The sequence below is a fragment of the Convolutriloba macropyga genome, chromosome 15 (assembly GCF_964194025.1).
Source record: "Convolutriloba macropyga chromosome 15, txConMacr16.3, whole genome shotgun sequence".
NCBI classification, from domain to species: domain Eukaryota; kingdom Metazoa; phylum Xenacoelomorpha; order Acoela; family Convolutidae; genus Convolutriloba; species Convolutriloba macropyga.
In genome coordinates this window covers 38483292-38506445 of record NC_134482.1, presented here as the reverse complement: position 1 = coordinate 38506445, position 23154 = coordinate 38483292, and the positions used below count along the sequence as shown (strand labels likewise).

Sequence of the window (23154 nt, the reverse complement as noted above, 5' to 3'; positions counted from 1 at the left end):
TCAAATTGATGGTTGAGTAATAGTGTCCAGATAATTGTGACGTGATTGTCTATGAAAAGATTCCTATAAACAGGAAAAGGTGTGTAACAACAGGACATGAGTAATGTCCTGTTGTGTGTATGAGATTCCGCTGCTGGTGAGGTAAAGAATGGGTCAAAGTAACCGAATGCGAATGACAAGAAAAAGTTATCGTGAGTTTGAGCCATTTTCTTGGTACCCCGGTTTATTTAACCCCCTAGTGTTTAACACCGGTTATATTCACCACTCAGTTGTTTAGCTCAGCAATTTTTTTCATTGAATTCGTTAAATGTATTAGTTTGTGTGTTCATTTCGGCATCCAAATGAACAAAAGTTAAAATGCAAAAAGATTGATTAAACAGAAAATGCGCTGACCTTCAGTAAACTCAACACTGACAGTACAATTTTGGACCTACAGGTAGCGAATCTTTCTCAGTATGTGCGGATGAGACGCAGTTCTGAAACTTAGGAGCCTTATGAGCCCTAAAAAGCTACTATGCAGTCTTTGAAAGAGATCAGAGTAGTAATTCAAAACTATGTCTCCCAAAGATAGTGTTATAACGGTAGAAAGGGCTAAATTCACCTCTCAGTTGTTTAGCTCAGCAATTTTTTTAATTATTGAATTCGTTAAATGTATTAGTTTTGTGTTCATTTCGGCATCTAAATGAACAAATGTTAGAATGCAAAAAAAGTTTGATTAAAAAAAATTTGCTGACCTTCAGGAGAAGTGCTGCATTGGACAGCTAGTTTGTGTTTCAAATGGAAGCTCTCTGGAAGGAATCTTCCTCGGCTTTGGGGTTTTGGCCGAAGCGAACACTGAGCAAAATTTCTTCTTCAATGTCGCAATGTTCTGAGCAAAGCTACCGCATAGTTTTTTCTGAAACCTTTCATGCTCTGTCCTATTAGTTCCCTTCCTCCAGTCCAATTCTGGAGTTCTCGTGAGCTGATATCAAGTATGCAATACTGAATTTTAATATGTGCTCATGGTTTTTCATGTCAAATTGTGAAAAAAAACAGCGGAGATGTCAAAGCGCCTGTTCATGCAATGACATGGTTTGCATAATTTTTCTAAGCTGAGAGATTTTGTATCAAATTGGGTTTCAACGATAGCGCATACTGGATTGATAGAAATTGGATTATTGGCCTCCGTGACACGCTGCTGCGATTGTTAACTTTTCATTAAATTTTTCCAGTGTCATTTTTTCCAGTGTCCTGCATTCCAATAGTAGCAATATGATTATGCTCGCCGTTTTCGCGATTTTGTTGGCCATCTTGGCTACCCTGGTACATGCAGTTTTGATTTTCGAAACAATTCAAGATTGTTCGAAACTTGTTTACTCTTTTAATGCAAAATTCATGCCTTTGTACTACCCATTTTTCTTTGTTTTTAGAAAAAATAAATCATTTCAAAGTCGGCCGTTATTGTTCTAATGCGAAGATGCAAACGACAAGGAAATCATCGAGCTTTAGATTGCTCGATTATTTAGTTGCTGAGATAGTTACCTTGTTATGATAATAATTTCCTTAATTAACTGAATAATTTCCTTAATTAACTGAATCCATCTATTTAAGTTCCTGAATGATCAGACATAAATTAAGATGTTAAAATCGGCTTTATGTGACAGGTAGAATTCTTTTTATAGATTTCGGTCGATTCAGCCCGATTCTAATCTCCAATAAGCGGACTATTTACGTTTTAACAATAACAATAAGCTAACCTATTTCTTCTCCATTTTATACGATTCTTAAAATCGAGGTGAAACAATGTAAGTTGTAATTAATTATGTGTTGGCAATATAGCGATTAATTTGTTAAGGGTTGAAAAAAAAATAAGTGGTGAAAAAGCAGGACAGCTACGGCTATGGTTAAGAAATCGGGAAAATTAATTTCATTCGTTTAAGGGGTTCAAGGCTTCACCTTTCCTTTTGTTATATCACTCAGCTTTCTGAGGTTATGATCCATTACACGCTAGCCGACTTCAAAAATAAATGAATAGAGGCAGAGTACTGAGCCATTACGAAGAAAGTGCAGCTAATTGTTGAAGATTACCTTACGAACATAAATATTAGCATTATATGGTATTTGCCTTGGAAATTGATATATTCTGTGCGACTTTATATTTTAATGCTATTGTTGAATGACTGACTAATCGTATAATTGACAAGTGCTTTGCTTGAAAACTGAAAAGCAAAACATTTTTTTAATGAAGATACAAAAATATGATTTATTAACGATACAAAAATAGACGTACGCTTTATTATGAAGGTGAACAGACCTACTGAAACTAATCCAAATTTTGATTAATTTGTTCATTTAGTTCGACTGGTTGTGAAGAGGTTTGTTCACGCAAAGCGTGATCTCAATTATAATAGTTGTGTTTATTTGACCTCTTTTCGGTTCAGCTTTCGATTTTGTTCTTCAGGTTTCATTTTGATTGTAGATGATAAAGTCTGAATTGATCACCAGGTCAAGTTATAACAATGTAATAGCAGTTTATAATTATTATAACTGGGGTTAATCTCGTAATAAGCTCTGTTTGAATGGTCGCATTCTTTCTCTAGAAATTTGCAAATTTGATTGACACTTTTTTGATAAATTATCGACTTTTTAATTTTCAAGGTTCTCATTACAGATGTAAAAATGTTTATAGTAACTTTACAACAAAATCAGTGTCACAAAATGGCTAAAATATGCAATTACAAATGACAAAACTGGAAAACTCCGAGAGGTACGATCTGGTTGGCTGATTGTTGTCGGGTCCGGCAATGGTCAGTAGCATTTTCACTCGACCAGATGTTAACGCTACAAGGAAAACTTTCTCTAGACTACTCAAAATTTACCCTAAACCCAACTTAACCCGCAAGAAGAGAACCTTTCGCCCCGAGACACTAATGGACATGTCACCTCACAGCTCGTTGGAGACCCAAAGTTTCATTAAAGAGACTGCAACGAACCAAGATTTAACGTGTAAAAGTTGCAGTCCCAAAACATTTTTAAACAATCTTGCTCATATACCTCAAAATGAAACAGATCAATGCATGCACGTATGTTGCTCAGATCCAGTAATTTATCTCAGATCCCCCGAAGATGTCAAAAATATCCGCACGACCAGTTCCGACCCTCTATTCCAGGCAAGTTCGCGTCCTGATACGATTAAGAAGCACTGCAATGGCTTGAAGAAACACGGCGACGAGCTTTCGGAGTCGTTAGTTAGTTCTACTATCAAGCCGATTGAACCGTGCCATGAACACAGTGTTTCATCGAGTGATAGCAACCGCAATAACCTGAGAAAGTTCGCAATCATGAAGCAAAGGCGATTTCCTACTGCTGTTTCACTGCCAACTATGCAACCCATAGTAAAACCCTTTTTGGTAAGTAAAACTTGTATTTTGCTCAAAATGTTCGATTATTTCTGGAACGTGTCTCTTTATGATTAATTGTGAAGCAGCGAACATTTCAATTTTGGGTCAAGACAAATCTTGACGAATCGCATCCAAGAATTCACGAGTCTCAAGACTTTAAGATGTGATCAGGACTGAAGTGTTAGCGCGGGACGTGCTTCTCAGCGGATAGGTACTGATCAAGACTTCAAATCTTGTTCCGAGTCGATAGCTTGCTGGCCAATGTAACTCAGGTCCAATAGATGCAGTTTTTAAACTGGTAAAACTGGAAGGTAGTAAAATTCCTGTGAAGATCTCTGAACTTTAGCAGTCTTTGTACTTTTTTTGAGGCTGCCGAGAGGGATTTATGGCGTGGACAGAGTTTCAAGGTCTGAACCCCCCTACTTTATAAAACCCACGCCGTTTTCTTGCCCCCGTCATAACAACCAACTGTGACTAACTTCCCTAAGCTTAAGCAAGCTACTGTCAAAGCCGAACTCCCGCCAGTTGTTTGAAAGCAATTCTTGAGCTGATAAAAAAGTTGTTCACTGTGGTTTTCATAAGGATTTTTTTGACTAAACATCATGCATCAAAGAGTAAAAGTGAATTTTGGAAGCATGCTGCTCAGAGCCCATGTGGCTGTTTTTTTAATCAAATTGTCATTTTAGCTCACCTGTATCGGCATGATATAATAATTTAGACCTATTAACAGATTTTTTAAACTTAAAAATAGATTATTCATGCACAGGGGTACGTTTTTCTTTTTCGTCCTGATCTCTTGTCAATTTTTTGGCATTTGTCTAAATTTAGGTGCCCTATAAACTCACTTTTCAAAAGCGCAGAGGTTCAAAAGATTTCAGAATATTATTCTATTCATTTTTATGTTCAGTTGCAATCCATTTTGCAAGTGTCACTATTTGGTTCTGAAAGAATCTGCTGAGAGAATTGGGAGCCTCCTTAAATAGTTTGATTTATGAAGGTAGCTGAAAGAGCGCTATTGCTCTGACGTCATAATTAACTTGGGCAACAACTTACAGTTTTGGTATATTAACAAGTATTTACTTTTTCTTTTTGCTGTGATTTCTTGACCGGGGAAAGAATGAATCAAAACGGGTGAGATAATTCGGTCGATCAGTCAGATCCTAATTTTAATTGCTCACAAACAAAGTTGTCAGCAAATATTTTAGTCCTGCTTGTCTTTTTGTGCGATTTTTTGTGTAGTTTTCAGAAGAAACTTCTCGCCTGATTTGGTTTTCTGGGCCTCAAAATTAGATAAACAGATAAAACGCGGAGGGCATTAAGTTCGCTTACATCCTTGCGACTTACTAGAATCTAAGTATACGATGCCCCGAAACTGTTTGAGATCTAAACTCCCACTTACCCCATCCCCGCCCTCCACTTAACCACGCATTCCACCTTATTCCTTCCGTAACCCCGCACAATGGCCTGCAACTGCGCCCACCCCCTCGAAATGTCGACTTTTTGTCGACAAATTTAATAATCGCAGGGTGTCGTTTCCTTTTTTTTGTAAGTTTGCACAGTTGATTTTCGTTAAGTTGATATCTTTTGCCTACCTGTACAAAATTTTTAACATTGATGATCTTGCATGGTTCCTACTTATATTCGCTTTTGTCCAGTATTTGATATTTTTCAAAATCTGTTTCAGATGAATTGATGTTATTCCATCAAGTAGCACTGGCTCAACTTGTTGGCTAGTTTAAGTAATGTTTGTCATTTTGGATCTTCTCCGTTTGTCCCACCCCCCAGCTTTGTGGGTGCATATCATTTGCACCCCCAGACGGACGTGCCATATTTTTACATAATGGTTTGCTCTGTAAGGGGGGGGGGGAGGGTGGGGGTCTGATATTTGCCTTAAACTTTTTTGATCAACTCTCGTTACGATAACAACACGTGCATAACTTGGCGATAAAATAACTTATTAGTGGGGATAAATTGTGGTGAAAAAGATAATATAAGTTCTGCAACTATTGTAATGGAAACGAGAGGTGGTTTTAAAAAATTTAAGGCAAACACCAGTTAAGCTTTTGCGGGTTAATTGATAAGTAATTTAAGTAGGTACGAATTCATTAATTTTTGAAATTTTGATAAGTTTTCATCAGCATGTTAAATGGTTTCCGATGAATGACCGTATAGATCGGGAGTCATTTAGAAATTACTTTAAAAGATTGATATTATTTTATGGTCGGAGCAAATAATTTTTAAAACCTTTCTACTCATGGAGATAATCTTTCGAAAAATAAATGAGTGAAAAGCCGTTGAAAAATTGATTCAAGCGGTATAGCGACGTTAGTTTGAAATTTGTAAATTTTGAAGATGTGTTTTTAGGAGCGGAGATCGAGCGAATCGACAGTGAGTGCGGGTGAAGAGTGTGCCTTCTGTTCGGGTGAACCCACATTTCTCTCAAGCCAAGACTCGCCCTCCCCATCAACTGAGATTGTCAAGGTTAGTAGTAAACATCATCAGTATTTGCAAATCTTCTCGAATCGCTTTGTTGGCCAAAATTTTTGTTTTAATAAGTCTGTGCGATTCAAACAAGCTAAAGTGCGTTTTTGTACTGATATTAGTTCATAACTCTCAAAGTTTGAAGAATTTTAGATCCTACTCGGTCTTCTTTAGTGCAATTTTTCGTCTGACCATTTGACTTATCGTTCTTAGAAAAAGATCAACCGCTAAAGCCCGAGGGCATAATATCTCTGTTCAATCCCCTCAGATTTGTACTAGTCTCTAAGTAAACGTTTCACCAAAACTACTGAAATGGTATATATTTTTAAATTTTGGGGTCATTTGGGAAGTTTGGTAAACGGGGTCTGCCCTAGAAGAGCAATTAACCCGACGTTATTGGATTATCATTAGAATCGTCAAGCACGTGCACCTACCAGATGTCAAATATTATTTGCTTATATATGATCAGTCAATTATTAACGCCACAAAATCCACTATTTTTATTGCAGAAAGTTTCTAAGAAAAAACTTTTGCGACGCGTGTGGATTTTTTAAATTTCTCTCGGACGAAATCTGAAGCAGTTAGTAGTTCTAGATTGATCTTTCGATCACTTGATCGGTTTGAATTTTGGTTCGTTTTATAGAAAAAAGGGATGATCTTAGTAGGTGCTAGATGTGTAGTCCAGGTAATATGCTGAGGAGCGCTTCAGGAGGCAAATCAAGTGACGGGTGATTTTGATAAATTCAGACCCCCCCCCCCCGAATTTTTTATCCTCAACCATTATGGCTAGCCTCCATAAGCGTAGGCTAGCCAATGTCAAAGCCAACTCCCATCTGATCAATTTCCAACTTTAGTCGGTTACGTCTTGTCTTCTAATTTTGTAGATGAATGCGTGCCTGGGAGGTTAGTACATCCCCGAGACTATCTTTGTTTCTTCTCAATTTTGAAGTACAATATTAACTATAGAAATAAAACCTCGCTTGGTTGTCAACATCACTTTTCCATTCTCTTTGAAAGCATGCCCCAGGCAATACAAAGTTAGTATTATTTCCAGTGTACACAATTACTATCGATTGCTGATCGAACATGCTCAATCGAAGTTTGAAATTCTCTGCGGCATAATTAAGGCAGCATTGCTAAATGATATTTATAGGGGTCGGGAAACGACTTGGAGTGAAGCCCTAATTGGCCATATGATGATGTTTGTTTTTTTTTGTTGTCAAAATTGATTCTGATTTGCTTCTGTTTTTTTATCTAGGAGGGCCAAGTTTTTTGGTAGTGGATATCCAAGATTGAGTAGTGGATCAGAAGCAAAGTAAAAATTGTTAAAGTGCCTGATGGGGTCCCGTCTCTTTCCAATATCCTGGTCGTTTTTACAATCAGCTCAAAACCCAACAACGGTCGAAAACATTTTTTTGCGGAGTGCCCCCAGTTGGACATAATTGTAGCCCCCCGTTGATGACACATTTCTTTCGTTTTAAAACAAACTACCGCTCAGTTACTCAAGTAAAAGAATCAGTGTTTTAAAAAGACAAAATCGCCGGCATTTAAATTAACATAAAAAAAAATCTTTTGAATTTGAAGCTAGGAGACGTTAAGATTTTATTACATGCATTCCAGCTGCCCATTGTGGATCCATACAACTATGTCTGTTTTTTCGTGATTCTAATTTTGGAACTGGTTGAGTTATTTCAGGATTCTACACTTACCATTGAAGCCGGCTCTTCGAGTGGTGTCAATGGCTGCTGCAATAATATCCTGGCAACCACAGTCACCTTTGCAGATGACAAAGTATCAGTACGCTACTGGCCACCTGTCGTCATCAACAATGAGACCAGAATATCGGCCAGTAGCACAACGTGGAGGAAGGAACTCTTCTCGGATTCTGCCGAGCATGAAATTGAAGTTCCTCCCTGCGATGACGGCAAGAAACAAAAACTTGATGACGTCGATGAACAAACTACGGACACAAATAGCAGATGTCATATAAACGGAATCTCGAAGGAAAACGAGGTTGCAAATGGTTCGGACTCGTGCAGCGGTATAATTACTTTGATTCAGATTATTAATTGCCGCCCTCATCTTCTCAGTCAGATATTAGAGAGCTTCTGTTTTTTACGACTCGAAGAGGAGTATTAGAGAAGTCCTTTTTTAGACTCGACTTACCTCACTTTATAAAATGACTTTTGCACTTTAAAATTTGAGTTTAATTTCAATTAGTTTAAGGTCAAAGGAACTCATATGTGCAGTACAGGTACAGGTCCCTAATAAAAGGCTTTTGCGGACTGAATGTTAACAAGCTTTCGCTGAATGTTTTTACCTAGCTTTTTGAGAGGCGTCGCCTATTTTTCAATTTAGATCTTTAGTTGTTTCTGTCTCTATTATACGGCACGCAAGTCTATTCTTTCGCTGCTATTCTGGTTATCTACCGGCTGTTTTTTAAGATCTATTCACGCTTTTTTCGGCTTTTTCACGTCAGCGAAAAGTCAAATTAGAGTGGTAATTTTGGTCAAACTGTAATAGTAAAGGGAGCGAAAAATCGAGTAGGTTTGATTCGTGACTTCTTTCAAAACACCTTTAAAGTGGAGTGAGAAATTGGTGTTTGAACAATTTGGCGGTTTTTGAGATAGTTTTTTCAGGTGCAATAATTTGACTTCTGTTTTCAGAGTTTCCTCGCCTTCAGTCCTTTTAGACGGTACTTGTGTGTTCTAATTGTGCCTATTTGCATATGCTTGAATTGATTAAGGGGCAGCTAACACTTTTTATGACTTTGCCACTATTTGTTACCATAAAATATTAGTGAATTTTAGATCTTGCCTCTTTTTTTAATTATATGTTGTCTTATCACTTAATATCATCAATGACAGGTCTGATTGATTGCTATTGAGGCTTAAAAGAACCTCTTTAATGGCTCGAGTTAATAGGTAGTGGTTTTCATGACTTTGACACTATTTTTTCTCAAAAATGTTAAGTGAATTCTTGAGTTCTGCAAGTATGTGTTGTACTTTATGATGTCCTATCATCTTTATGATGTCCTATCATATCTCGTTGGAGACAGGTCTCTGATGCTGCTATTAGGGGTTAAGTGTATCGATCTAATTGTTTTTATTGTCTAATCGTTTTTGTTGTCTTTATGAACTTCCGTCCGAATCTAACCAAAAATTCTAGTGGTCTATCAAAGGACTGGTGGTTAATCTGTCTATTTCTTTATTTGTTTCAATTCTTGGAGGGACACAAGCGGCCGTTTTCCGGTAATATCCCGGAGATTTTTTTTGATAAATGGGCGAGCAAGAAAACAGGAACTTCAGGGAATGAATAAAGTTTAAAAAAGTTGTCTCAGTGAACCAATTTAAAAAGAGAATTTCTTTTGTTCTTGCCTTCTGTTCAAACAGAGCGAGAAATATAGATGTGAAAAAAATTTTCGCTGTTAACAACTTGCGGCTTTTCCAATTAAAATAAGTTTCTAACAGATTATTTTAGATTATAGTTATAATCTTTAGGTTGTTTTGATAGTGTTTCAAAGGCTTTCGGTAGTTAAAGGTAGTTTTACGCTAATTTTGAGGTTTTCAACTAATATTCCGTTTTTGAGTCATTAGAGGCCCGTTTTGTGTCGTTTTCGAGTAGTTTTCCGTTTTTGAGGTTTTCCGCTAATTCTCCGTTTTGTGTTTTGTTGCTTTTACTTGTTACTGAATTTAAGCTTAATGCTCGTGGATAGTTTCTATCTCAAGTTAAATACCGATTGTTTGGTATCAAGTCATTTTCTTCTTTGAATTTTGTCAAAAAATGGTTAAAATTCTTCTGAATTTCTTGTACAGTTTTTCGCTTTATTTCAATATCAGAGATGTTTTTGTGCTTATTTTGGCTTGTCCGAGTTTATTTGAGCAATGGAGATGTCTCAATCGTTTCAAATAATGTTATTTTTTTGTTTGTACTTATATAAAATGAAAACGTGAATGAATTTTTGTATTTTATTTGGCTTCAGTTACTTTTTAGTTAAAGTTTCTTTGATTTCAATTAAGAGTATTTTCTCTTCTTTGATGCTCACGGCCATCAGAAAATAGTCATTCGACGGGCTGCTTTTTGGCGAAGATATCTTCGAGTCGTTTCCGGGATTTTTCTGCTGCGAAAAGATATTGGGTTTAGCGAAAAGATATTGTGTTTTTGTTCATACCGGTGTTTTTGAGGGAGCGACAAATTGAGCTGTGAAAAAAACCTGTAAGCGAGCAAAATGTTTTTCACGTGCGGCTTGTCTCAATTTTTGGTTTTGAAATTTGATTATTGATACTAGTCCCTGTATCCTCAGGAACAGGAGTTTGTTCAACTACGAAATGACATCAAAATAGTTTTGAAATGTTTTTCTACGAACATTTTTTTTTTCATTATTTTCTATTCTTTCAATCCCAATCGTGGTTATGGGAATCAACGGCGGCTATTTTTCGGCAATCTGTGGGGTATGATTACCAGGGGGCAAAACTGGTTGAGACAATAGATGATATTGATTGAGTATCCTGATGGTAGCCGAGACGAGGGAAGTTGTGTATTAGTTTTTAAACAGAAGCTAGTGGAAAGGCATTTGCTGTAAATGTAATTGAACGCATCAAAGCGAAATATTAAAAAACATGTTTGTATTTGTCTCAGGGTCTCCAGAATTGGAATGGGAATCATCGGGGGGAAAGTCCAGTCCTGGTGGACTATTTCTCGTGACCCCTCAATCTTCATGTGATCCGGTGGAGGTAGCCGAAATAGAGAACTCGGCTATGCTAGATCCAACATTCTTCGAAGAATGTCTAGCGTTGGATCCCGCGAGGAGTAATAGCGATCTGTTCAACCATCACGTTGTCAATCAAACCGGCTTGCAGAGGGCCAGTTTAGTAGATGTCGATTCAAGTATATCAGAGTCCGAAACGTCGCATAGGTATGAAATTTTGAATATTTGGCGCCCATTCGGGTTGTAAAGTGTTAGCGTGCTGCATTGAGCTGGTCGCCAATTTTTGGGGCATTTTATAAAAGCAAAATAACATTAAAAAAATCAAAAATAAACAAAAAATCATTGACCGCTGTGTTCTTTATGTTTTTGGGCAAATTCTTTTTTGGGCAATCATTGTGAACAGTGGAGTGATTTTAGAGGTGTCACCCAATGAGAGGGGACCTTCGCTTTTATAAGTACTGTCTCACCCAATGAGCGGGGAGAACATAAATAATTTTCAAGAGTTCAGTGAAGATTGAAAAGAGAAGAATTCTGAAATTTAAGGAAAAAGACCGAAAGAAAAAGAGAGCGATTGGGAAGAATGAAGAAATCTTCAACAAAACAAACACTTCCTTATTTGAACTTTTAATGAGCAAAAACTTGATTCCGAATCAAAGTTTGATAACAAAGATTAGTAATTAATGAATATTTTTAATCACAGCAAGCACATTAGCACACCAAAGCAAAGACAAAATTGAAGTATGATGGCGAAACAGCAGTAAAATTACACACACGGAATTAGTAAATTTTGGTCAGCATTTTTGAGACAGAATTTATATTGTTTGGTGTTCTTTATAGTCAAATTGTAATGGATTATCCCTCCTATTTTTAGCGCATTCAAACCATAGCGTTCGCGAAAACCTCAGCTTGTTCACATGAATTTTGTCTCAAAGGGGTGCTGTTGCTGGTTACCATTATTGCCTTTTTGGAACTTATACTGTAGAGGCATTATGGTGCTAATTACTGAAGGAAGACGTCAAAAGTAGTTCTTATTCTCACTTATTTTTTTTATTTTATATTAACTGGCATTCTGTAACGACATGACGGAAACTTTCAAAGCTAGTTTTTTCTAATTTGTCGAATAAACAAAATTACTAAGCTTTGTGGTCAAATTTGCTGTCTCATTTGATACTAATATTTTGTCTGATAGGTTAGCTAGTTGTTGTTTGTTCATACGAGCAAGTCAACTTGGGAAACTTTGTTGTCTTAGTTAAGTTACCGTAAGGTTTTGATTGATATCTTATAGCATGCTTGAGCAGACTAGTGTTTCGTGTTGATACGGTGAGTGCATTTTATTTATCCTCTTTACGAGATGAAAATTAAGGCTTATGTATCTCTGCCGTCGCAGTGCTAGTTCCGACATTCCTCTAACATTTTCTTGAAAATTGTTCTTGGTATTATCTCTGGCCTTACATTGCTGATTTTTTGTTAAAAAAACTCCGTCATAGGGAGTATGTAGCTTTTTTTTAGGTCATGCAAAAAATGTCTTTAATTTTTGGCTGTATCTGTAACAAAAGGGGTAATTCAAAATTTCAAAACTATAGTCTTTCGAGCATTTGGAAACCAATCTGATTTGAAGTTTTCTCTAAGCGAAGCATAAGTTGAATAGTCTGAGCCTGGCTATGACCATCGTTTTAAGTTCTATTTGCAGAAACAGGTGTCAAAAAGTTTGAAACCTAAATGCAAGTGTTGATCCACTCAGAAACAGCTTTTTATAGGGTTAGGGATCATCTTTTGAGCTCTAAAAATTCCATATACTGTTGCAAAATCGGCCCCTTGTTTATGTAAATCTTTTTCGAAGTCCAATAATGAGACTAGGTATCAATTTTTTAAACGAAGTTTTAATTGGAGTTGCTATTGGCGTTTTAAGAATTCAAAAAATTTGAATTGCATCAGGAATATTTATTTTTTCATAAGATTCTGTTCATGCATTTGCCTTTGGTCGCGCCGAAGCAAAAAGTGGAGCAAAAAACGAGTCGTTTTGTCGAATGAAATTATTCACTCTAATTTTTAAGGAGTGAGAAAACCGTGGAAGTAGATATTGTAAATAATCACGAGCAAAAATCTAGTTGAGTTGTTGTTCAAAAAAATGACAGTGCGTGCTTTTAGAAGCATTTTACGAACAGCCCCGAAAACGTTTAAAGCCTGTGATGATGCAATTTTTTTCGTATGAAACTGTTTTTTACGATTGAGCTATCGCTATAGATTCAAAAGCAATCTGAATTTATTATTGCAGAAAATTATCAAATTTAAATTCAGAGGGTAAACTCTGAATTTAGTCAAGGTAACCCAAGCTGAAAAATTGTACTGAACGGCAAAAATAAATTAGACATGTACGAATTCGACGAGCTGTCGACTGAATAATTGTTGTGATCGCCGTTTGAGGATAAATTTTCCAGAATTTTACTGCGTATTCGGTTGACAATTATTGTCATGCTGGGGGTTAATTTTTTAAATTTTGTTTCATATTGGCTCCCATAAATGCTCACTTGAGTTGTGATCTGGAGAATAATTGGTCTACGGTAGCTATGTTTAATTGCTCTCAAACGAAGTTTGTAGCAATTATATTAGTCCTGTCGGTCTTTTTTATGCGATTTTTCGCTTGACCGATTTTTCGTCTGACGCTTTGACTTTTCGTTCTCAAAAACGGGATAAACAGGTAGCGCCCAAAGGGGGCATTAAGTGCTCTTAGAGCTTTTCAGCTCTGTTTCAGCTCAAACGGTTTTGGAGACTTATACCTATGGTGAAGGGCAGTTGTTAGAGGTTGACGACACCCCCACTGTTGACCCCCCCCCCCCCTTATTGCCCCACCCCCACCGCGCTGTTGCCCCCCACCCCACTGTTGCCCACCCCTCCCCATCAGATCCCCAGTGTACAGCCCACCTGCCTCCCGTGGCTACTGACGAACAACCGATCGCTAAAAGCACGCAATTTTATTAATAGCCGCCCTCATCTTAGCCGGCTATTATAGCGCTCCTATTTTTTTTTACTTCGTCGAATAAAAAAATGTTTCGCTTTACCTCATTTTGCCGCTTTTTCAACATTTTGCGTGATATCTTTTTGACTTCTCTAGGCTAGTTTCTCTCTTCTCTCATTCTGCTAAAAGTGATTTTGAACATCAGTTGCTCAGCAAAGCAATTCAAAATGAACAGAGTCAGTATAAAAAATTGAAGTCAGAAGTAGAAACGGGATAAACCCATAAAGCCCAATTTTAGATGCCCGCTATTTGAACCTCGTTCCTATAAGTCTTAGTTACCATCTCTAATGTTCATTGGTATTGATAGTAGCCCCTGTAGCCTCTCTCTAAGAAACAGAAGTACGTTATGTTCAACTACGAAATGTCAACAAAATAAATTGGACTTAAAAAATGTTTTTGTACAAAAATCTTTTTTTTTCAATATCTTCTATTTTTTTCAGTCCCAATCATGCTTATTTGAATCAACGGCGGCTATTTTCCGGCAATCTGCCGGGTATGTTACTAATTTTCACAAATGTTTTCAAGTTTTTTGAAAATTTTTGTCATTTTTTGTGTTTTTTCAGCCCTAGGTGCCACGAAACATCCTCTAGGGTTTTATATTAGGTTACTACATTGTTTCTAGTGGTAGTGGAATGGTTTCAACATTTTAACATTACGAATTTTAGCCTTTTTTGACAAAACGTGCAGATTTTTCCAATTTTTTTGACATTTATTTTTTATTATCCACTTCTTTCCGGAAACAAGGCAAAAAAACGTCCTTAAGGGTTTGATAATAAGCTACTGAAACAATTTTGTTGGCCATGAAGTAGCTTTCAATTTTTTAATATGACAATTTTTTCAATTTCTTTTAAAAAAAACTTGCATTTTTTTCGTTTTTGAAAAACTTGCATTTTTTCAGTATTTTGTTGGTTTTTAAGTTTCTCCAGACTCGAGAAACCTCCTCTAGGGTTCAAAAGTAGGTATTGCATAATTTCTTAATGTAATGAATTGCTTTTCCAGATTTCAACACCACGAATTTCAGCATTTTTTCTGACAAAACTTGCAATTTTTAAATTTTTTTTAAACATTTATTGTCAGTTTATTATCGCTATTTTCAGTTTTTGTCATTAGTGTCATTTATTCATGTTTTTCGTGCTAAAAGAAAATCTCCGTTAGGGTTTGATAATGAGTTACTGAAAAATGTTCGTTGGCCATGATTTAGTTACAACTTTTATCACAAATTATAGCAGTTTTTTTTTGCAACTTCTAAATTTTTCAAGTTTTGAAATTTTTGTGTTTTTCTTGGTTTCGCCAACCTCAACAGCCACATAACAGAGTTTAGGTTACTGCATAGCTTCTAGATGTAATGGAAGGTTTTTCAATATTTTAAGACCAGCAATTTTTAAAATTATTTGCAATTTAAAGTTTTTTTGAATCTTTTTCGAGTTTTTTTTTAAATCTTTTTTTTCCGTCACCAGGGTCCTAGGGACCTCCTCCAAGGCTTCATGAAAAGCTGTCGAAAAGTTTCTAGATTCATGGAATTGTTATCAATATTTAAATGACTCCAGCTTTAGCACTTTTTTGATAAAATTTAGTTTTTTTTTAATTGAAAAATTATGATCATGTTCCAAGTGTGTGGATGTTTTTGAGCCAGTAAAATTAATTAAAGCTTGAAATAGGGATACAGGATAGTATCTTGAGACAAAGAGAATTTTTTGAAGATTTTAATATCTTGAATTTTAGCAAGATTTTGTTAAAATTTGCTATTTTTTGTTTTCAAAATTTGCTATTTTTTAGAGAAAAATTTATTTGAATATTTTCACTGCGAAATCTGGAAACTTTTCTTTTAAATTTTGCAATATTTTGCAAATTTTTTAGTTATCAGTTTTCTATTTGATTTGTTTACTAACAAAGCTAGAAAACCAAAGTTGAAGAGTCAAATCAAGCTAGCGCTAGCTTCAATAAACTGTGGCTAGCTACTGACGAAGCCAACCACTCGCCGGTCGTTTGAGAGCAATTCGCCCGACGTTAGTCGGTTATGTTTGTCTATATTGTATTGTCCATAATTGTAACAGTTGTGATAATTACTGGGATTTAATGTTCTAATTAGCTTGTTAAAAATATTGCAGAAGTCTAATTTGAAGTTAAATTTAAGTGCAACCGCAAATTATATCTAATGTTATATTAGGAACTGACCCTGGAAGAAGATGACCTCCTATAGTTGGTGAAGCTTTTATAGTCGTATTGTAATGGATATCCCTCTGATTTTTAGCCCATACAAACCATTGTTCGTTCGTAATAGTTGTTGACATGAAATTTGTCGGCGCGTGGGGGGTGTGGTTGTTTCTGGTTATAGTTTTTAGTTTTTGGAACAGGCACTATGATTTCGATCCTTAAAAGAAGACGTCAAAAGTAGTTGTCCTCAGTCTCACTAATTTTTGTTTTGAGATCAGCATTTCTCTAACGACAAGCCGTGAGCTTGCAAAACTAGCTTTTAATACTTTGTCACATAAACAAAATTCTTAAGCTCTGTGGCCATATTTGCTCTCTCATTTGATACTGATGTTTTGTCGGCTAGCTTAACTAGTTGTCATTTGCTAATATGAGCAAGTCAACTTGGAAACTTTAAACTTTGTCGTCTTAGTTAAGTAACCTCAGGGGGTTTAAATTGAAATGTTTACGATACTTGAGCAGATTAGTGTTTCCAGCTGATAGCGATACTTTCATTTTCTGTTAATGGTCCCTACGAGATGAAAATTGAAGATTTTGTATCTCTTCTGTCGAAGTGCGAGTTTTGATATTCTACTGACATTTTCATGAAAATACTCCTGGGTCATGCTCGAGAATACTAACTTGACAAACATTTTCTTGCTTGGGGTAATTTTTTTTCTACTTTTGCCTTAGATTGGGTCCCATAAATGATCACTTGGTGGAGATCTGGATAATAATTAGTCCACGGTAGCTCGATAACAGTGTTTTCTTGAAGACAAGTGGATGTCCGCGCGGCGGAGTGAGGTCAAAGATTATCATGCTGAAAAATCCATGCATCGTCATAAGTATCCATGAAAGGCACAAAGGCATCAATGATCTCTAGAGTATTATCATTTCCGGTTTCGGAAAAAACCCACCCAAAATTAGATAGGAAAAAACCCACAGAAAGAAACCCCCAATGAAGAAACCCCCAGGGAAATAAATCCCAACTTGACTCAAAGAGATGTAAACTCAATCAAATTAAATTTACAGATTAACTAAGTGAATTATATTTACAATTACACAGATTCTAACACAATTACACAGATAAAAAGCAAAAGATTGGAACAGTTTCTCAAAATAACATGTTTGAAGCAATTGCTCGCAAATTTTCTAATTGTTGATATTCGTGTGCAGCACAAACTATTCGTTTTATTCTGCCATAATTTTCATTTTCTTTCACTACCTGCTTACCCACTTTTTGTTGTGTCACGGTAAACTCATGAAGCGCTTGTTTTCTGTTTATCGCCTCCAAAAATTTCCAAACATCGGGTTTGTTCGTTTGCAGCATCGATTCAAAACCTCTATGAAAATCTTCCATAGTATTGTTGATCCTCGGTAGGTGATCAATCGTTCGTTGATAGACATTCTACATTGTGAGATGAAAGCGTAGTTTTCCTCCAGTCCCATTCCTGTTTAGTCGGCCGAGATACTTCCTCAAAATAGTCAACAAAATCGCGAGCTTAAAATTCTGACAGCGACAATTGGAGCATTTTGAACCAAGATTCAGTATGTTCGGGGCGCGAAAACGCAAGTGCTGCAAACATACGGATACTTAAGCTGAAATTTTTGTCCTCCCGATATTTGACAGAGAAGCTCAACTTAACTACTTTTCTATATAGAGATTGACAGAAACGAAAAGTATCCAACAAGTTCAGTATTGGGGAAGACTTCCGTTGCGTCATTTATTGAGGCAGACTCAAAGTCCATCATTATTATGTCGGCGTGTGATAAACTGTCTTTTAAGTTTTTCCAAAATGCCTTATATGTGTGCTGTTTTTTGTCTGGCAACAGAGCATATATGCATAGGACTATTATCTATTGTCGAGGCAATGCACAGTTAAAATCTGATAGAAGTTGTCGGGACAGCTTTTGAAAGTTCCATCAACAGACCATTCTTTGTTGTCGCTGAGCAATTGCAAATTGTATTCTTTTCCAAAGACCAGAAACCTTTTCTGACTGCTGAACATTTTTGTCTTCAAAGAGGAAATCATCCCCTTTGTAGTAGTATTTCTCGGGAATTTCAAAGTCGTCCGTCTTTGGAATTGGCCCCGATCCTCTCTGTTGTTGTTTAATACGTCTTTGGCGGATACGTCTTTTGATGTGCGAAATTGTAGACATTTGAATTGCGCAATCGGCGCTGGCGGTTAGAACATTGTTCGATAGATGAGTTGAGCTGAAGCACATTTTTGTACAATTGCGTCCACTTTAATCCGGTTGTTAATTTTGTAAACCTAAATTAGCTTGGTGTCGGGTGCGTGCGTATGTTGGTAGGACGATTGCTGAATAACTTGGTCATTAAATGTCCAAATTTGGTGCTTACTTTGTGCTTTGTTTCTTCTTAATTCGCAATCCCAATTAGTGCAATTTTTGAGTCTCCTTTTTAATGTAAGCGAAACTAGATATATAAGCTTTGTTCCTCCTTTGTTGGTTTTAATGTAACCCAATTTGTGAAATTCAGAGGGTTACCATTAATTGGAACTTCAGTTGTTGATTTCAAGTTTGATAAGTTAGAGAATGAGCTTGGTTTGAAATTTTTTTGCAATAATGTCACACTAAATGGATTAAGATAACAAAATGATTGCTGTCGATTGTATGTAGACGCATTTGATAGAACACGTGCTAAACGGTTGAACTAAAACCAGCTAAATAGGCATAAATTTTGGTTTGCTCAATTTATCCACCACCAAAACTCTTCCTATTACCTGAACGGTGGTTGTCTCCTCCCGCACCGTAGGGCAAGAGGCAGCACCATGACTGTGGTTAGGTACCATAGCACGGAGGTTGGGTTGTCAACCCTTTAAGAACTGTCCCTTATTGACTGCCCTTACGAAGCACAAATATGAAATATTAAAAATGTGGTTTAGACGGTACTATTCTTTAGTCAGGGGTAGGTTTCTAGGGAGGCCCACCTCTTTTACCCCCTTCTTCTGAGTGTGAACCTCATTTTTTTATAGAGGCCTAAAAATGAAATCTTTCAAAAAAACTGACTGATTGATATCCCATTGGTGACACTGAAACGCATAATTTATAAAGTTAATGCGTGAATACCTGTGTAAAAATCACGTGAATTTTTTTAGGCGTGCGTGTTTATGTTTTGGTTTTGATGATTTTCATTTCAATCTCATTTTCTTTCTTTCAAGGATAAAATGGTTTTTTACTTAGGGGTTTATTTCCGTGGGGGCTTATTTCCTATTAAAATCAGCCGGGTTTTTTTTCCGTGAGGGTTTCTTTCCTACACCCCATCAATTCAGTTTGCAAGAAAGAGTAAATCGAAATTGTAACCAAATGGGCCACCACATACCATTACCCCCTTTTCATTTCCTTCCATCGTGCTCAATAACTGCATAATCTGCAAACCGTTAACCTGTCATACGATAAGCCCAAATTATGCGGTCGTTTGTGCTAAGAAAAAAGTATTTTCATCTGTAAAAAGTTCTTCGAGCTTGCTTTCGTTGCCCTTTCCAAATGCGCGTTTGCTTTGCAAAAATAAGGCATTTCATTTGCCGGTCTGGGTTGAGATAGAGCCAAATTAGGGTCATCGACTTCTTATTTCTTTCTTACTTTTGCCGTTCAGTATATACGGCTATGTTTCTTGAGGACATTAGTGTTTGAAATTCGATTTTGAAAGTAAGGATAATTTGAAATCGGAGTCTCATATTTTTAATCGCATTTCTTCTTTAGTCTTCTTGATTTTTCTAAACTATGGAGTGTCAGCGGTTAATTTTGCTATTGTGGTCTGTCAATGTTCCGGCTATGTTCTCTGAGTGAACGTGTAATTGAAAATAATTGCGCTGATTTTTGTTTGAAACTTGTTCTGAAACTTTTGTGCTTTTTGAGAGCGCAACATTTTTTGGCAATAGTAAACTTTTTAAGCCCGAAGGATTTTTAACGCCGTTTGTATTGAATTGCGCTTGCAATGAATTATCTTTATTTCATCAAAGAAAAATTTCAATTTTTCCTGTGTAACTTTAAGCTTCTCAGAAGAGACCGGCGAAGTCTTCCTGGAACGAAATTTGAGCCTTGGTGGTAGGGTTCGAAGTTTAAGCAATAAAATGCCGAGCTGACATAGTTTTTCCCCTATTACATAAGGTTAAAGCTAAAGGGATAGTCTAGAAAATATGCTTAGCTTTCCAAAAATCAACGCGTACTGTTTCGGGGTGTTTTTTCGATATTATACAAAAATTGTGGTGCAAATTTTATTTGAAAATTTAAATTTTTAATTCAAAAATACTGATTTTTTGAAGTATGATAAAATTAATATCTCTAGTTCGTATTTCAGAGGCTATCTCAAATTTAGCTCATCAGATGATCACTAAAACTTAAAGACAACATCACTGGCTAATATTTGAGTAGTGATTTATCCCAGACTTTTGTTTTTAGCTCTTTTGAAAGCTTTTCCGAGAGATCTTCACTCATAGAAAAACTCAAGAATTTAGAAGAAGCTTTAAATCGTAACACACAGCGAAAACCGGAGCTAAAGTCACAGCCACATTTATTGTCATCCGACAAAACAGACAAACGAAACTCAGCCGAGTCACACGATAGTAATGAGGGTGCTAAGGCAACCAAGAAAAGCATTTTAAAGATACACCAAACTCTGAAAATATCAGCTGAACATCGCAAAAGCAACAAAAGTGTTCGGTTTCTCGACAGCGCTGGAATGCCGTTAGTCAAAGTTAAACAATTCGACGAAGCGCAAGAATTGCTGGACAAAATTAAAAGCGAAGAATCGAAATTGAGTGCATCATTGAGTAAGAAGTCTGGCCAGGAAATAAAACCCTTGTTTAAATGCGCCTTCGATCAGCCGGCGGCTGACTACTTGAAATTCAGACAGTGTTTGGATCAAAAATTTGTCAGTTTGGAAAACGTCGATATACAGGGCTCTCGTTTAATCTCAGGAACTATTAAAGTGAAGAACATTTGCTTTGAAAAGAAGGTTTTTGTGAGGATAACTTTCAATTCATGGAACAGTTCTTCGGATATTGTCTGTGCGTATATTCCTAGTGGGTCTGCGGGGGCGTCTATTTATGACACGTTCCGATTTCAAGCTGAAATTCCGATGTCTTGGTACGACCATCATAGAATTGAGTTTTGCGTCTGTTTTGCTCACGATGGTTTGGAACACTGGGACAGCAATAATGGTGTGAACTATTCAATCGTGTCCAGTCGAACTAATGTTTCGGTGCTAGCTAGTCCGACCAATCATGAGCCGGTTGATCCGAATTCAACCTTGTTTTCGTACTGGAGAGCAAACACGTTACTGGACCAGGGGCATCCCTATTGGTAGATCTTTGAAACCAGGAAACAAGTTGATCAATTCACGGTTTCGAAGTTTCTCGATGTTTGTGAGTTTTCAGCCTTTTCTCAGTTTTGGGCGAACTATAATCAACGACGACTAATCTCAACGACCCCATAGCTTATTTCGTTGGAAACTTTCAGGTCATGTCTGTAACCCGATATAACATCGGTGAATATTGATGCTTCCATGAAAACTGTGTAAATATCTAATCTTAAAAGTGAACGCTTTCACTGTTGTGAAAATACAGCTTGAATGGGCGCGTTCAGTGTAATCCTGAAATTTTAACTTTTTATAGCAGATATTTCTATCTTGTTTTGTGACTACCGTTTATCTTACTTTACAATTCTAAGACGGACCGGCAAATCGAACGGCAGTCAACGGGTTGAACTGACTTTCAATTAATAAGGCCGTTTCCTGTCGTTCCATCTATTGCGCATTTCCCGACCTAATTGTTAAGATTTAAATTTAAATAGAAACGGTGGGCATTTTTGAAGACCAATAATTAAACGTTTTACGATCATTAAAGTTATTTGAGACCGACGTGATCACTGAAAATTTTGCAATAATCGAGAACCAAAAATGGGTCCGAGATATAAGTCAGAGTTTCGAAGTGACGTTAGCAGAGGTGCGCAACTTTATTTGAAACGCGCACTTTGCAAGTATTAAAATCTGGGACTCTATATAGGAAAAGTATAATCTGAGTCGATAATCCGACACTCTGGATTTTTTATCTGATTATTCAGGGCGGTGAATAAAATCTCAAATGATTTTTAATTGAACCCCAAGAAACACCACATCCAGCACACACGAAAATGACAACCCATTTTACTTTCTATCCAGTATATTGCCTTTCAAATGCAGGCTGGCGGTTATTTCTGTGCGTTCTATTTGATAGACCCGCAAAAGAACGTATTAGCATGCTCACTTGGTCTTTTGAAGAGAAATTTTGCATAAAAGATAATGGGATAATAAGCAAACCAATTCGGTATTGGAAGTTTTCCTCAATGAAGGTTCATTTTCCTTTCGGAGAAATAATGATCAAGTTGATGTTGTTTTATGAAAGCGTTCTTATCCTTCGCCCTTCTTAGGAACTCTCTAACATCAATAAAAGCGAAATATTTGTACAGATTTTAAGATACGTATATTGTCCAATCAAATCAAAACTCGGATTTCTAACCAGTTGTCGTAGCTGCATTTATCACTAGATTTAACATGCTGGTAACATAGTAATATCTATATGGTGTATTATTATGTAACTTAGTTTGAGAGGAAAACTTGTATCATAACATTGGCCAGCCTGTTTTGTTAGATCTATTCTGTGTATCACAACCACCCCACCCCCCCCCCCCCTCAACCGTATAGACTCAAACAGACTGTACTTACGACAGTAGTCGTAATTCTGTATCTTATACTCCCACCGGTACTAGCATGCTATTTCGGCTAATAACCGCTTGCTGAATAAATAAACTCATTAACGAAGTTCAGGGGGGCTTCAGGTGACGTTGGAACAGAGTAGGTTTCTTTTCCTTTTTTTTTCTCTCTGCTGTAATCTTCTATACGTTGCGGTAGAGTGATGTTTGTTTGTTGGCTGACTTTGTTGAAGATGATATTCTAATTAGGTTGATGATTTCAGAATTGTTTAGTACTTAACCACTTAGAACACGACGATGTTCATCGTTTCCCTCTTTCCCATTATAGTTTAAAGTCCCCCCATATATTTCGAAACCCTTTCCCCCAAACCTACGAATATCTATTATTGAGGAGTAAACCCTAAACTGTTTTCTACAAAACCCACACTAAATTTCCCTTTTTTAGATATTAATTCAACCAATTATATAAGAACAAAAACTAAGGGATGAAATGATAGAGGGAAAAATAGTGGGTCCTTGCCATTATAGCCCCACAAAAGCTTAGTGGCCATATAACCCCCCCCCCCCCCCCCTCACCCAATCATGATCAACATTCCATAATGGGGCTATAATGCGAAAGACCCAAAATAGTTACGTCATCGAGACCATGCCAGATAAATCGCTGCTGT

At 36.7% G+C, this 23154-nt stretch overlaps 2 protein-coding genes across 2 annotated transcripts in view; both read left to right on the top strand.

Annotated features, from left to right (window-relative positions):
• Nucleotides 1-23154, top strand: part of LOC142353939 (ras-related protein Rab-18-B-like) — a 476381-nt gene that overhangs the window by 73208 nt on the left and 380019 nt on the right. The gene's annotated exons all lie outside the window — the stretch shown is intronic.
• Nucleotides 2641-21677, top strand: LOC142354654 (uncharacterized). The gene is made up of 5 exons (XM_075406999.1): nucleotides 2641-3389; nucleotides 5745-5861; nucleotides 7557-7902; nucleotides 10500-10776; nucleotides 20198-21677. The coding sequence occupies exons 1-5, from the start codon at nucleotides 2784-2786 to the stop codon at nucleotides 21102-21104; spliced, it is 2253 nt and encodes a 750-aa protein (XP_075263114.1). The 5' UTR covers nucleotides 2641-2783; the 3' UTR covers nucleotides 21105-21677.

Excerpts from the sequence above, each read along its gene's own strand:
- LOC142354654 (XM_075406999.1), top strand. The coding sequence starts at position 2,784 with ATGGTCAGTAGCATTTTCACTCGACCAGATGTTAACGCTACAAGGAAA. Across the intron at positions 3,390-5,744 it reads CCATAGTAAAACCCTTTTTG|GAGCGGAGATCGAGCGAATC; the intron begins GTAAGTAAAACT and ends ATGTGTTTTTAG. Across the intron at positions 10,777-20,197 it reads GAGTCCGAAACGTCGCATAG|CTCTTTTGAAAGCTTTTCCG; the intron begins GTATGAAATTTT and ends TTTTGTTTTTAG.